We start from the raw sequence: 16,280 nt of genomic DNA on the forward strand, positions 1-16,280 counted from the left end.
CCCTTAGACTAAAGTCAACCAGTCCCTATTACTCACTCAGAAGGAACACGCGTATTAGATATTCTTAAAGGATCATATGGAAAAAAGAGAACAAAAGTAGAGATAACATAAAACAAAATATTGATCTTAGGCTAAAAGCCCAAAGCATTGAATAACTTTGAATTAAATGTGCGATGTACTCCCCATGACATCAGGTACATAATGTATTTGAGCGAGTACATGTATTTGTCACGATTTTATTAGTCTGTGACAAATGTAGGGAGAGACACTTATTATAAACCCTGTAAACACACATGATAATGCAGCGTCCTTATCACAGAGACACGGATGAACTGACAAAGAGAGATAATTACATTACTGCTATGAATGATATTAAAACAGTGTTTTTTGTATATACATGACATGTGAATTTCATTTATTCACATACACTCTAATGCAAAACACAACAACCTCATAATACAGATCATATACGTACAACGCAACGTTTTAAATGGTTTAATAGCGAGAAATGAGATGGTCCTGCATCTGTGGTGGGCGTTATCTCTTATAGTCTGTACACATTTATTCTGTTAGATTGAGATCTACTTTTGTACTGAACTTTATTGCGTTGTTCGTTTGTTTAACAGAAGCACACGTGTACATTGTGTTGCAAAGAAGTGCATGGTGTCGAAAGAAACCAGCCGCGCTGCAATTTCCATTTCCTGTCATTGACCTCTAAAGACCACCAGACTAGAGTTTCCACCTGCAGCGTCTCTACGTGTTTATCTCTGTCACAACAGCCTCATGCTTTTTCAGACTTGTCAAAATCAACCACAAAATAAATGCGTTAATCACACAAGTTTTAGAAATATTCAAAAATAACTCATAACTGTATATGTACAAAAAATTAAATATTCAACACTGATATAGATAACATAAGCTGTGTGTGTTTTGCACGCATTTGCATTGCAGATTTGTGTTTGTAACTTCAATTTCAGCTTGAAATGTATTTTTCAGTCAACATAAAGTTTTGACTGATAATAAAAAAAGTGAATAAAAACTTAAGCAAACAAGAACTAATAAAACATCTGAGTTTTACATGCAGTGAGATTAAATCAATGAGTTCAAACATTTCCACTGTATTTTTGCTCTGTAGTTTCAACTATTTACAAAGATTCTCTCATGACCGCCAGAGAGAGAAAGACAGAAAGAAAGAAAGATAATATACAAGTCACTTTTTATGGTTGTCATTGGTCTTGAGCGCTCTGTACATCGAAGTAAGACCAGTAAACAGGAACTTGATACTGTAAAGAGAGAGAGAGAGAACTTCAATCAAACTCTTATCATCTGAAATATGGATGTATCATGCGATAATGAAAATGTTTCATCAGAATTGCGTGGGAATTTTGACATGTCATATAAAAGCGCGGATAAGAAAGAAAGCATGGCATGAAACCGCATCAATGAAGTCAGAATCTCAGATCTCATGCTGGAATTACAAATGTTGCTCAGATATTGTACATTATGACATCATGTCCGAGATAAAGAGGGGCGTTAAATATTATTTACCAAAAATTGGAGAATTTTATGATCTATTTTAATTCTAAAGACCCGTTCACACTAAAGACAACCGCGATAACTATAAAGATTTTTTTAAATTATTCCAAATGTAGCACAGTCCACACTACAACTATAACTGTATCAATACCCAAATCATTGTGATTGCATTTTTCCTGTAGTTTGTACATTCATGGGCGTGTTCATGAGAGATGGCGCTTACCCATTGGAGGGACCCTCGTGATGAGCCTGAGCTAAGCTCCTCCTCCTCGTGGTTTTCATGCTCCTCCCCTTCATTGTGAGGCGTCTGGCGAATGACCACTCGCTCTGTAGAGATGCAAACACAGGGATTTAAGGGCATTTGTGTGTGTTTGTTGGGTATATCTGTCTGATACTATGACCTTACACACAACATTCAAAAAGAACATATTTTTAAAAGGAAAACTTCGATTTTGACTTACTTATTTGCAAGTAAGACTCTCTGAACCCTGTTGCTCTTTTTTGATACATTTACTAACAGCAGTAAGTAAATGCAGGTAACGGTGATGTTAAGAGTGATTGTTGCTGACAGGTCTGATTCTGAACAGCTCATGGGTGTTTGCTCTTCCTGTGCAGGGGCCACACACATTCAATGTCTGACAAGTTTAGACATTAAAGACTGCTCACACAGAAAGATTTCCAAGCGGGCTACATTATTGTTCATGTTACTTGCACTTGCATCATGCACTGTAAGTCAAAAAGTGACACGTTTGTTTGTTTTAAAGTGTCTTGTTTTTTCTGTGCTGATGTTTGGTCTGGTAGAAAAAAATTGGCTACAATCCCACTTTTAAACAAATAATAATGGACACCCTGTGTATTTACACTCTAAAAAACGTTGGTTTAACTCAACCCAGCATTGGGTCAAAAATGGACAAACCCAACCAGTGGGTTATAATTTAACCTATGCTGGGTTGTTTTATTTCCTGGGTTAACCCAACGGTTAGGTTTTTCCATTTTATGACCCAATGCTAGGTTGAATTAACCCAACCTTTTTTCAAAGTGTACATACACATAAATAAATAAATAAAACCTGTTGAGATAAAGCAATGTTGTAGACATTCATCACACACTAGATAGGCTACTTCTGGACTGTGTGTGTCTCGGTTTTTAAATGACGCGTACCTGTATTTTTACAGTAGTTCCTCGTTCTACACACAGTAAAGACCAAGCAGATGGTCAGCAGGCCAACGACAGCAGCCAGAGACAAATACAGGATCAGATGTGGAGCTGTCTTTGGGCTTGTTGCCTTATTGGTGGGATTTGGTTGAACGGTGCATCTATCATTGCCTGTATCACATGAGCAAATAAATGATACATCTGATAGGATGACTGAAATTAAATTGTATGACTTCATATGGTAGTAAATAAGTGAGTGTAGAGGATAAATCTCACCTTTAGTTGTTGTTGCATTTGTTCTTTGTTGTTCTGTAGTGATAATTAAATGTGTTTTACTCCCATTGTATTCACGCAGGATTGGGATGTCTTGGGTCACTTTACACATATATTCTCCTGCATCATTAGGAGTTATGTGCGTGATGTGTAGAGTAGAACAATTCTGTGATGGAGACTTTTGGTAGAGACGGTTTTCTGCTGAAACTCTAGTTTCATTCTTGAACCAACCAACTTTAACATTAAATATTTCCTTTGTCATTGTAGTCCAGCAGCAGGTTATATTAGCAGATTCTCCCTCATTCACAGCAATGTTGTCTGGACTCTGAATCACAGATATCTTCTCATCCAAACCTGTGGCTGAAAATACACAATAACACACATGATGGTTTGTAGCGGATTCAGAGAAAGCACCATAATCCAGATGTGTTAAAAATATCATGAAAAAATATATTCTCTATAATGCTCATATTGTGAAATTTGAATTTTTGTTGTGATCTGCAGATTACATGTTACTCAAACTGGCTTCAACACACTCTTAAAATAGCGACAATGTAGAAATGTTGATTATACATGATGTATGAATTGAAAATTAACAGTTAAACACAATTATATTTATACAAGTGGATGAGACTAAAGATCGCTGCACAAAAACATTCCCAATGACCAACTTTTTTTGCTAGTATCGTCAAAAAGTTGTATATTTCAAACATTTTCAAAGCTTTAGTCATTTTTCCATACATGCACGTTGGTTTGATTTAAAACTTGGAATATCGTGGGAATAGATTTTTAATGTTAGTTTTCTCTGAGGTTTGGACAACAGAACCCTGCGTAAAACACAATATTTAATGGATTTAATGGTTAAATGGGAATTGTATTTGTTTTAATGGAAACTACAATGGTGTCTACTGGTATGTGATGTATTCAATTGGTCAAATGTTGGAAAATGAACCATTTCTGTGGTGGTTTCTATTGTTCATTTCAGCACGGATGTACATCTGAGTTTGTCTTGACATTACATAACATAATTGAGCCAAAAGTTATCCGGATTTTACTACATTGAGCTTTACACATCTTAAAAACATTATTCTGCTATTTTATTTTCCGCTTGACTTACAGTGCAATACATTTAATTGTTTATACTGCACATCATAAACATTTTAAACATTTAACATTGCTTTTTTATGTTGCCCCCAAATATTCTTAAGTATCTGTGTGTCTATACTAAAGCTAGATAGCACATCAGAAGTAAAAAAAATAATTAAGCACAAAATAAAGCTAATTATTCTGTATAGACGTTATGAAAACAATAAAAACATTAAACAATTACAAGAAAAATGAACAAAACAACATTCGGACGAATGATGATGTCGCTTTAGACAACTATTAGCAGCATTCATTAACAAAACATGACAAAAATCTCCGAACACAGGAAGAATCCGTTCTCACATTGCTACAAAGATTTGATACTAATCCTGTATTATTATCTCAAATATCTCTTTTTCTTACCTCTAAAACAAAGCCATGACATAAGAAGCCCACACATGAGTTTAGAGGAACGCTTCATTTCTGTGTGTCGGTTGAATGTGTGAACTTTGCTTTACTCCTCCAACACACTGTTTCATGTATGAAACATCCTCAGCTTTCCTCTGAGCCCCCCGCCCTCAACTAATTTTGTTACAGCGGCGCTCTGAGTTAACCACAACACTGGTCTCTTACTCTTTCCTTCGCCCCCGGACACAGTCACATACACCATAAACACACAACACACAGATTTTATGCACAGCCGAGTCATAGTTTCATTATTGTAAAACAATTGGAATATTATTTAAACTATCAGTTTCAGTAGCCTTTGCTTCGCAAACCGCATCAAACTGCAACAGAGCATACAGGAATTGACATCACAGATCTGATAAGCCCGTCTGTGTCACAGAGCTGAAACAATACCCACAAGAGAAACTGTACCTTCTTCACTGTTACATGTTACAACCATCACATCTTCAGTGTCCACAATGGATCTTTTTCTACCTCCTGCTTGCCTTTTATGTCTTCTGTTTCCTCTCCAGTTTTCTCTGTGGTGTCACTCTCTTCCTCTTCAACAGTTTTCACAACTTCAGTGTCATTTAGGCATTTGTCATCTCTGTTCAGATATAAGAATGCCACCAGCATGTAAATGTCCCACAAATCACTAACGGAGAAAAAAACGTAGGCCTATCTAAAATCTTTACATTCACAATCTTAGGGGATATAACCTTCAATTATAAGACAAAACTTTGAGTTATTAAACCCGACAAACCTTTAATTACAGCTTATTCTATAAACATGAATTAATCAAATGATAAATTAATTTAAGATTATTCAGTCAGGATTTTCTTAGAATCAAAACCAGCTTCATGTTTTTCAGTATATCACATTGATACTTAATATTGAACATGCTGGTTTTAGTTTAATATTTGCCAGCCATTCGCCTTACACACTCACAAAGCGAACTGATATACCTTAATCAGTCAGCCAATCAGCTTGCATGCTCACGATTCATAATTTATGTTATGATCAACGTTTAAATATCATTTAAAAGATATGGAGGGACTGGAAACGGAAGGCATTGTTTGCATCTGTGGTTTCAAAATGTCCCCTGAATTTCACACAGCAAAATCGCCAGTGTTAAAAAAGGCCCAATTAACACTCTCAAAGTGTGGATTATATATACACTGTAAGAGTTCATTTGACCTTTTTTAACACAGGCGATTTTGCTGTTCAGCCATTTCTACCACTGAATATAATATTTACATATTAACATTTAAATATGATATGTTTCCATTTGTGCAGCACAGAATCAGGTCTGCATGTACATGTATGTCTGCAGCAAATCATGCAACAACGGGTAACACATCTAGATCTTTTCATCTTGTAAGTACTGTATTATAGTATAGTAGTATAGTATATAATATAGTACATATTGTTATTTGCATCTGCCAAATGCATAACTGTAAATTAATACTCACTGGGTGTTGGGACGCAGATGTTTACTGGGACCACTAAGTGTGAGTCAGAATTTACATGAGCATTGTCTGTAAAACAGGAGACCAATTAGAAAAAAATAACAATATTTCAGTAAACTGTAATGGTATTGTGTGAATTAGTGTGACAATGTGACCTGAATTTGAATGACACGCAAGATGGTGTTATTTCTCTTTAGTGGTATAAACAAATAAGTGAATGTGGAGGAAGAATCTCACCTTTAGTTGTTGGTGAATTGCTTCCTTGTCGCTCTTTACTGATACTTAAGAGGGTTTTATTTCCATCAGCAACTGAAAAAAACACAATTAAAGGCATTACATTTTTTTTGCCCTTGTTGATTTCCTAAATGTTCATGATAAAATATGAACATATAACATGTAGGCCGGGAGTGTATTGTACTCTAAGTACACCATGAACATCAATTTAATAAGAGATAAAAAGTGAACAAAAAAAGTCAAAGATTAAATTATAAAAATGACATTTGTTAGAAGAACTCATGTAATATTGTAAAACCACAAATACACCAAATGTTGCCAAATACAAAGCACGTATTAACATCTGTTAGGTTACTTTTAAGCAGATGTTTAGGTTGGATGTGGCACTTACCTCTGGAACACAAGACGGACAAGATGAGACCACAGGAGGAGAATGTCATCCTGATCATCTGATGCCGATCTAAACTATCACCCTAGCCTAGACGCAAACCCACTCACAATAAATACACACCCAAAACACACAGAAACACGACTTCCTTAAGATCACTGTCTGTGTGGCCAAAGGTGAACAACACAGGTGCTTTTGCTTGGTGTAATAATTTCCATTTCACCCACAATTCTTTGCAACATTTTTTATGTGCACATTTTCACTTTTAATAAATACATCGTTTAATGTTATGTTTTATAGTCCCCATTTTTTATAACAATATTAGAATATTCCTTTACTTAAAGGAACAATACGGGGTTTTTAGGAGGATCTATTGACAGAAATGCAATATAATATACAAAACTATTTCTTCAGAGGTGTATAAAGACCTTACTTAATGAGCCGTTATGTTTCTAATACCTTAGAATAAGCTGTTTATATCTACATACAGAGCGGGCCTACATACATTGAATTCGTCGCCATGTTTTGTACAGCAGCCCTAAACGGACAAACAACTCTACAACGCGCGTTTCCTCTCCCTCTCCGCTGCGGTATCGTGGTGAAACGGATCGCGGGATGACTTAAAATACTTAAAATCCACAGATCTTTTATTTGATGTAATAAATAAGACATCGCTCTTTCTACAGTCTTTCTAATGCCCGCATGATCTCTTCCCTGCGTCAACATGAGAACGATATCTTTTTGTACTGTGGTGGCCACCGTCGTGTTTGGACTGAGCGATTCGTTGCAAACCTATAATACAACACTAGTGGCCGCTGTAAATCAAAAACTGCGCCTTTAACACAATATAGATCATCACAGATCCACATCATTTTAGTGTTCCTATAGCTCCACTGTCAGGGCATTGTGTTCGATGTGCAAAGGGTTAAATACCTATTGAAAACACATACTGCTAAAGAAAATGTGTACTCTGAATGCACTGTTGTTGTTTTGAATAAAACTGTCAGCCAAATGCACATGTTAAAGTTTTACATCGTTTTTAAGATTTAAGACCACAACACTGATCTTTCACAACAATAAAACAGAGTCATGCATATATGTCATGCATGTCATATTTTTATTATTAAATAAATTGAATAATATTTACATCAGTTTGAGTATTACAATACAACAAACTGCAACCAAGCATACAGGAAGTGACATCACAGATCTGATAAACCAGTTGCTACAATGCTGTTCACAAGAGAAGCTGCACCTTCTTCACTGTCACGAATAACCATCACGTCTTCTGTGTCCAAAAGCACGACCGGCTCGTTTTCTTCCTCCTGTTTGTCTTTTTCATCTTCAGGTTTCTCTGCAGTTTCTCTCTCTCCCTGTTTCACACTTTCAGTGTCATTTCTGCATTTATTTCCTGATTCTAGATCTTCCTCTGGTTGTTCTAATGGTTTAGAAGGTTTATCTGCTTAAAAGAAAGTCAGTTTGATGTCAAGATCTCTCAGCTGTCATCTCTTAGTAACATTGTAAAAAATCTGAAATGAGTTTATTTGTTCGGTGGATTTTGTTTCAATGTTACCTGTTTTTGATGGGATGGCTCTTTTATCATCTCTGTTCAGATAAAAGAATGCCACCAGCAGAGTAAGGAAGGGCAAACATCTAAAAATGTAAATGAACACAATGTCCTGCAAATCACCTATGGAGAAAAAAACTCAGCGGTCTAAATTTGTAGTTCTCTTTGTGATTGCTTACATCTGAAATACCTTTCAAATGGGTTTTGAGGAAACTATGAGACTCTTACACACAAACACCTCTCTTTCTATTATAAATATGTTTACTCTAAAATTTGTATCATATTAATATATATTCCTACCGCTTTCATTTGAAGAATCCACAGAATGTCCATCCAAAGCGGTCTCATCTTTTGGATTTGTCTTTGACTTAGTAACCGTCTGGATAATTTGAGGCTTTTCTTCAACAACAAAAAAGTTCACACAAAGCTTATCCTAAACCTTCACATGAAATTATGTAAAATTAGAAAATTAATCACAAGCTAAATTTAATTAGTAATTTATATGATTTTTAATATGTAATCTGCTTTACGCACTCATGGAGCAAACTGATCAGCTTGCATTTTCTCTGTCCCACATACATTAAAAATCAACATTTAAATATAATATTTTGATATTACACATGTAGATTTGTCTCGCACAGAAACATGTCTTCATATATCTGCAGTAGCAAAACATGCAGGAGCGTTGTAAAGACATCTACTCCTTGCCATAACCACTAACATGCAAACAGTTTATATCAAGAGTTGCCACGACTGAAATTAGATAATAAATCAGTGATCGCTAATGTTTGATCATCAGCCTGCAATAACTGCTGGACATCTGATGAAACATACATGTAGGCATTTAGCAGATGCTTTTATCCAAAGCGACTTACAGAGAAGATAAAGGAACAATAAATCAATTTGTCAAAGGAGACAATAATACAAACATATACAAATACAATATTTACAATAATACAATAAAACATTTGCAGTAGGCTAACACTGAAAACTCACTGACTGTTGGGACACAGATGGTTACTGGGACCATAGAAGATGTATCGGAAATGATAAGAACACTGTCTGTAAAACATAAAAAAAACATTTTTAAATGTTCAATGTTACAATAAATATAAAAAAATATATAAAAATGAACTGTAATGGTATAGTGTTGTGATGAGGTTGAATAAGTGTACAATAAGTGTATCTCACCTTCAGTTGTGACATGAATTTGGATGACAGTTAAATGTGTTTTACTCCCATTGTATTCACGCAGGATTGGGATGTCTTGGGTCACTTTACACATATATTCTCCTGCATCATTAGGAGTTATGTGCGTGATGTGTAGAGTAGAACAATTCTGTGATGGAGACTTTTGGTAGAGACGGTTTTCTGCTGAAACTCTAGTTTCATTCTTGAACCAACCAACTTTAACATTAAATATTTCCTTTGTCATTGTAGTCCAGCAGCAGGTTATATTAGCAGATTCTCCCTCATTCACAGCAATGTTGTCTGGACTCTGAATCACAGATATCTTCTCATCCAAACCTGTGGCTGAAAATACACAATAACACACATGATGGTTTGTAGCGGATTCAGAGAAAGCACCATAATCCAGATGTGTTAAAAATATCATGAAAAAATATATTCTCTATAATGCTCATATTGTGAAATTTGAATTTTTGTTGTGATCTGCAGATTACATGTTACGCAAACTGGCTTCAACACACTCTTAAAATAGCGACAATGTAGAAATGTTGATTATACATGATGTATGAATTGAAAATTAACAGTTAAACACAATTATATATATACAAGTGGATGAGACTAAAGATCGCTGCACAAAAACATTCCCAACGACCAACTTTTTTTGCTAGTATCGTCAAAAAGTTGTATATTTCAAACATTTTCAAAGCTTTAGTCATTTTTCCATACATGCACGTTGGTTTGATTTAAAACTTGGAATATCGTGGGAATAGATTTTTAATGTTAGTTTTCTCTGAGGTTTGGACAACAGAACCCTGCGTAAAACACAATATTTAATGGATTTAATGGTTAAATGGGAATTGTATTAGTTTTAATGGAAACTACAATGGTGTCTACTGGTATGTGATGTATTCAATTGGTCAAATGTTGGAAAATGAACCATTTCTGTGGTGGTTTCTATTGTTCATTTCAGCACGGATGTACATCTGAGTTTGTCTTGACATTACATAACATAATTGAGCCAAAAGTTATCCGGATTTTACTACATTGAGCTTTACACATCTTAAAAACATTATTCTGCTATTTTATTTTCCGCTTGACTTACAGTGCAATACATTTAATTGTTTATACTGCACATCATAAACATTTTAAACATTTAACATTGCTTTTTTATGTTGCCCCCAAATATTCTTAAGTATCTGTGTGTCTATACNAACAAATAAGTGAATGTGGAGGAAGAATCTCACCTTTAGTTGTTGGTGAATTGCTTCCTTGTCGCTCTTTACTGATACTTAAGAGGGTTTTATTTCCATCAGCAACTGAAAAAAACACAATTAAAGGCATTACATTTTTTTTGCCCTTGTTGATTTCCTAAATGTTCATGATAAAATATGAACATATAACATGTAGGCCGGGAGTGTATTGTACTCTAAGTACACCATGAACATCAATTTAATAAGAGATAAAAAGTGAACAAAAAAAGTCAAAGATTAAATTATAAAAATGACATTTGTTAGAAGAACTCATGTAATATTGTAAAACCACAAATACACCAAATGTTGCCAAATACAAAGCACGTATTAACATCTGTTAGGTTACTTTTAAGCAGATGTTTAGGTTGGATGTGGCACTTACCTCTGGAACACAAGACGGACAAGATGAGACCACAGGAGGAGAATGTCATCATGATCATCTGATGCCAATCTAAACTATCACCCTAGCCTAGACGCAAACCCACTCACAATAAATACACACCCAAAACACACAGAAACACGACTTCCTTAAGATCACTGTCTGTGTGGCCAAAGGTGAACAACACAGGTGCTTTTACTTGGTGTAATAATTTCCATTTCACCCACAATTCTTTGCAACATTTTTTATGTGCACATTTTCACTTTTAATAAATACATCGTTTAATGTTATGTTTTATAGTCCCCATTTTTATAACAATATTAGAATATTCCTTTACTTAAAGGAACAATACGGGGTTTTTAGGAGGATCTATTGACAGAAATGCAATATAATATACAAAACTATTTCTTCAGAGGTGTATAAAGACCTTACATAATGAGCCGTTATGTTTCTAATACCTTAGAATAAGCTGTTTATATCTACATACAGAGCGGGCCTACATACATTGAATTCGACGCCATGTTTTGTACAGCAGCCCTAAACGGACAAACAACTCTACAACGCGCGTTTCCTCTCCCTCTCCGCTGCGGTATCGTGGTGAAACGGATCGCGGGATGACTTAAAATACTTAAAATCCACAGATCTTTTATTTGATGTAATAAATAAGACATCGCTCTTTCTACAGTCTTTCTAATGCCCGCATGATCTCTTCCCTGCGTCAACATGAGAACGAAATCTTTTTGTACTGTGGTGGCCACCGTCGTGTTTGGACTGAGCGATTCGTTGCAAACCTATAATACAACACTAGTGGCCGCTGTAAATCAAAAACTGCGCCTTTAACACAATATAGATCATCACAGATCCACATCATTTTAGTGTTCCTATAGCTCCACTGTCAGGGCATTGTGTTCGAAGTGCAAAGGGTTAAATACCTATTGAAAACACATACTGCTAAAGAAAATGTGTACTCTGAATGCACTGTTGTTGTTTTGAATAAAACTGTCAGCCAAATGCACATGTTAAAGTTTTACATCGTTTTTAAGATTTAAGACCACAACACTGATCTTTCACAACAATAAAACAGAGTCATGCATATATGTCATGCATGTCATATTTTTATTATTAAATAAATTGAATAATATTTACATCAGTTTGAGTATTACAATACAACAAACTGCAACCAAGCATACAGGAAGTGACATCACAGATCTGATAAACCAGTTGCTACAATGCTGTTCACAAGAGAAGCTGCACCTTCTTCACTGTCACGAATAACCATCACGTCTTCTGTGTCCAAAAGCACGACCGGCTCGTTTTCTTCCTCCTGTTTGTCTTTTTCATCTTCAGGTTTCTCTGCAGTTTCTCTCTCTCCCTGTTTCACACTTTCAGTGTCATTTCTGCATTTATTTCCTGATTCTAGATCTTCCTCTGGTTGTTCTAATGGTTTAGAAGGTTTATCTGCTTAAAAGAAAGTCAGTTTGATGTCAAGATCTCTCAGCTGTCATCTCTTAGTAACATTGTAAAAAATCTGAAATGAGTTTATTTGTTCGGTGGATTTTGTTTCAATGTTACCTGTTTTTGATGGGATGGCTCTTTTATCATCTCTGTTCAGATAAAAGAATGCCACCAGCAGAGTAAGGAAGGGCAAACATCTAAAAATGTAAATGAACACAATGTCCTGCAAATCACCTATGGAGAAAAAAACTCAGCGGTCTAAATTTGTAGTTCTCTTTGTGATTGCTTACATCTGAAATACCTTTCAAATGGGTTTTGAGGAAACTATGAGACTCTTACACACAAACACCTCTCTTTCTATTATAAATATGTTTACTCTAAAATTTGTATCATATTAATATATATTCCTACCGCTTTCATTTGAAGAATCCACAGAATGTCCATCCAAAGCGGTCTCATCTTTTGGATTTGTCTTTGACTTAGTAACCGTCTGGATAATTTGAGGCTTTTCTTCAACAACAAAAAAGTTCACACAAAGCTTATCCTAAACCTTCACATGAAATTATGTAAAATTAGAAAATTAATCACAAGCTAAATTTAATTAGTAATTTATATGATTTTTAATATGTAATCTGCATTACGCACTCATGGAGCAAACTGATCAGCTTGCATTTTCTCTGTCCCACATACATTAAAAATCAACATTTAAATATAATATTTTGATATTACACATGTAGATTTGTCTCGCACAGAAACATGTCTTCATATATCTGCAGTAGCAAAACATGCAGGAGCGTTGTAAAGACATCTACTCCTTGCCATAACCACTAACATGCAAACAGTTTATATCAAGAGTTGCCACGACTGAAATTAGATAATAAATCAGTGATCGCTAATGTTTGATCATCAGCCTGCAATAACTGCTGGACATCTGATGAAACATACATGTAGGCATTTAGCAGATGCTTTTATCCAAAGCGACTTACAGAGAAGATAAAGGAACAATAAATCAATTTGTCAAAGGAGACAATAATACAAACATATACAAATACAATATTTACAATAATACAATAAAACATTTGCAGTAGGCTAACACTGAAAACTCACTGACTGTTGGGACACAGATGGTTACTGGGACCATAGAAGATGTATCGGAAATGATAAGAACACTGTCTGTAAAACATAAAAAAAACATTTTTAAATGTTCAATGTTACAATAAATATAAAAAAATATATAAAAATGAACTGTAATGGTATAGTGTTGTGATGAGGTTGAATAAGTGTACAATAAGTGTATCTCACCTTCAGTTGTGACATGAATTTGGATGACAGTTAAATGTGTTTTACTCCCATTGTATTCACGCAGGATTGGGATGTCTTGGGTCACTTTACACATATATTCTCCTGCATCATTAGGAGTTATGTGCGTGATGTGTAGAGTAGAACAATTCTGTGATGGAGACTTTTGGTAGAGACGGTTTTCTGCTGAAACTCTAGTTTCATTCTTGAACCAACCAACTTTAACATTAAATATTTCCTTTGTCATTGTAGTCCAGCAGCAGGTTATATTAGCAGATTCTCCCTCAGTCACAGCAATGTTGTCTGGACTCTGAATCACAGATATCTTCTCATCCAAACTTGAGACTGAGAAAAACAATTAAACACATGAAGGTTTGTTACTATTGTTAATTTCCTAAATGTTTATTGCAACGCAAATCTGAAAGAGATAAATGAACAAACTATTTATATATAAAAACTTATTCAATTGTCTGTGTTGTATCTAGAGGAGCACACAATGAATCAAGAAGTGTAAACTAAAAAAACTAGAAAAAAACTCACTTTCTTCATTTTAAATAACATAAAGAAAAAAACATAAATAATAAAAGAAAACATGTCAAAGACAGACACCCCTCTGCTTGTGCCCCACCCTTCTAGAAGCACAAGCAGAATAAAATACATCTTTCATAAAACTATTGACCAATGTGGAAGTTGTTACTTTTATGATGACATTGACACCTGCGATAAAACACATAAATATGAATAAAAGTGTCATGCAAGTTTACCTCTGAATATTATCTGAAGATGAGTATATAAATGTCAATCCGACAGCTACATAACCAACAATTCACACGACTTTAAAAAAACAAACAGTTTCTTCTTGTTTTTAATATATAATTCAATTAGAAGTCAATCCAATATTGTAACACAACAAATGTTTCTTTTGACAGAACGAACACAAAGCACATGTTTCTCTTTCTGTACATTCTCCATGACTTTGTGCTCATCTACAAGTCAGCTGATGGTTCAAGGGCGTTCTATGTAAGGTTATTTTTAAACAGATGTTTAGGTTGGATTTTACACTCACCTCTGGAACAAAAGCAGGACAAGATGAGAGCACAGATGAGAACGGTGGGAAAGCTCATCCTGAGCATCTGATGTCGATGTAAACTATGACCCCAGCCACATTGACAGACCCGCTCACAATAAAACACACAGACAGAAAGACAGAAAACATGACTTCCTTAAGTCCCACTGTCTGTGTGGCCAAAGGTGAACGACACAAGTCTCGATGAAAAATGATAAATGTTGCCCATGTTACCCATTGGGCAAACATTTTGAATATGCACATTATCACAAAAAAAAACTTATTTAATGTTACATTTAATAATCCCTTTTTATTTTTTATAAAACGGAAAGTAGCCATTCACACGCTTAATTAGCCGCATGGTTCCATAAGAACTTTCCACATAACCTTTCTGTTTTTTCTTTGATGTGGAAAAACGTTCCTCAGACTATAAAAAGATGAACCTTTTAGGGTTATAAATATTCTGTATAACAACAGAATTATATAGAAATATTTTTCTATACTACTCCATTAAATTTAAAAAAGAAGAAATCGAATAAACAATCGTCTTCTGCTTTCTCCCCGCACATGATAGATTCTTTTATTCATAATGCATTTCTTTTAACTCAATTCTCTTGGGAAATAATTTTCCTCAGACACATTTAGTATCCCATAATGCTCATGATTCATTACTGTTACCCAATAATTTTTTCACATTATCAGTTTTGTTAATTAACTTGATGTTGACCTTCACAAAGACTCTTTAACATCTCAAATTCAATTGGCTCCTCTGTGCTTCTCTCATATAATGCTCTGATCCCTATGTGAGACTGTGTGTGATCATAAAGTAAAACTACATCCATGTGCCTGCTGTTGTTTAGCATGTTAAGAGCATTTTCTTAAAGCATTGAGAGGAAGTGGTCACAACAGCATCTTCATAAACAGGAAGGCCATCGTGGCCTGAGAAGAGACAAAGGGGCCAGATCGATGTTGGGCTTTGTGGTTACACACATGGCAAATGACTGACAGGAAGTCAAACCAAAGTGTATTAACACATCGAAATATGTCTCTCTGGGTAGTGCCCATATGTGCTTGTATAGCAAATCAATAGTTACAGTATATACAGTCCAACCATGTTTAGAACAAGGTACATTTCGCAAGGTACAACCTCAAATAATGACTTAGAAGTATAACAGAATATCACGATTGAAGTACTTTGACACGTTTCATATCTTTTTGTCTCTCATAGGTATAAACTAATAAGCTGTATCTTCAGTTCAATATAACCGTTCAATGTTCAGTATTCTCCGGCACCCTGCAAAGATGTGACAATGGCAGTCTGACATGAAATCATTAATCTCTGCTCTCCACACAGTGATATAACATTTGATTTCTGACAGCGAAGAGGAGATGCAGGAATACTGGAGTATCATGTTCTCATCTTCAAGTCAAGAGCCTTCAAGAACATATAGCCTTATTCACCTGCCAGTACACTGTCTCCTAGCAACC

At 35.1% G+C, this 16,280-nt stretch overlaps 3 protein-coding genes across 4 annotated transcripts; all 3 read right to left on the reverse strand.

The window, feature by feature from the left end:
• Nucleotides 1-432: 432 nt before the first annotated feature.
• Nucleotides 433-6,834, reverse strand: LOC130570467 (uncharacterized). The gene is made up of 8 exons (XM_057360789.1): nt 6,592-6,834; nt 6,204-6,275; nt 5,970-6,035; nt 4,474-5,104; nt 2,968-3,324; nt 2,698-2,862; nt 1,760-1,863; nt 433-1,283 (listed from the first exon to the last, which is right to left on the reverse strand). Exons 4-8 carry the CDS (start codon nt 4,529-4,531, stop codon nt 1,227-1,229), a joined length of 741 nt encoding a protein of 246 aa, XP_057216772.1. The 5' UTR covers nt 4,532-5,104; nt 5,970-6,035; nt 6,204-6,275; nt 6,592-6,834; the 3' UTR covers nt 433-1,226.
• An 874-nt stretch (nt 6,835-7,708) lies between these two features.
• Nucleotides 7,709-9,689, reverse strand: LOC130570718 (uncharacterized). Its single transcript, XM_057361129.1, has 5 exons — nt 9,347-9,689; nt 9,152-9,217; nt 8,456-8,554; nt 8,162-8,278; nt 7,709-8,047 (listed from the first exon to the last, which is right to left on the reverse strand). Exons 1-5 carry the CDS (start codon nt 9,588-9,590, stop codon nt 7,791-7,793), a joined length of 783 nt encoding a protein of 260 aa, XP_057217112.1. The 5' UTR covers nt 9,591-9,689; the 3' UTR covers nt 7,709-7,790.
• Nucleotides 9,690-12,091: 2,402 nt separating this feature from the next.
• Nucleotides 12,092-14,900, reverse strand: LOC130570719 (uncharacterized). 2 transcript variants are annotated; one of them, XM_057361131.1, is made up of 6 exons: nt 14,793-14,900; nt 13,730-14,071; nt 13,535-13,600; nt 12,839-12,937; nt 12,545-12,661; nt 12,092-12,430 (listed from the first exon to the last, which is right to left on the reverse strand). In XM_057361131.1, exons 1-6 carry the CDS (start codon nt 14,857-14,859, stop codon nt 12,174-12,176), a joined length of 948 nt encoding a protein of 315 aa, XP_057217114.1. In that variant the 5' UTR covers nt 14,860-14,900; the 3' UTR covers nt 12,092-12,173. The 2 variants fall into 2 exon arrangements, with proteins under 2 accessions (XP_057217114.1, XP_057217113.1); XM_057361130.1 differs by having other exon boundaries at nt 12,092-12,433.
• Between the last annotated feature and the right edge of the window lie 1,380 nt (nt 14,901-16,280).

This window comes from Triplophysa rosa, linkage group LG19 (assembly GCF_024868665.1).
Source record: "Triplophysa rosa linkage group LG19, Trosa_1v2, whole genome shotgun sequence".
NCBI classification, from domain to species: domain Eukaryota; kingdom Metazoa; phylum Chordata; class Actinopteri; order Cypriniformes; family Nemacheilidae; genus Triplophysa; species Triplophysa rosa.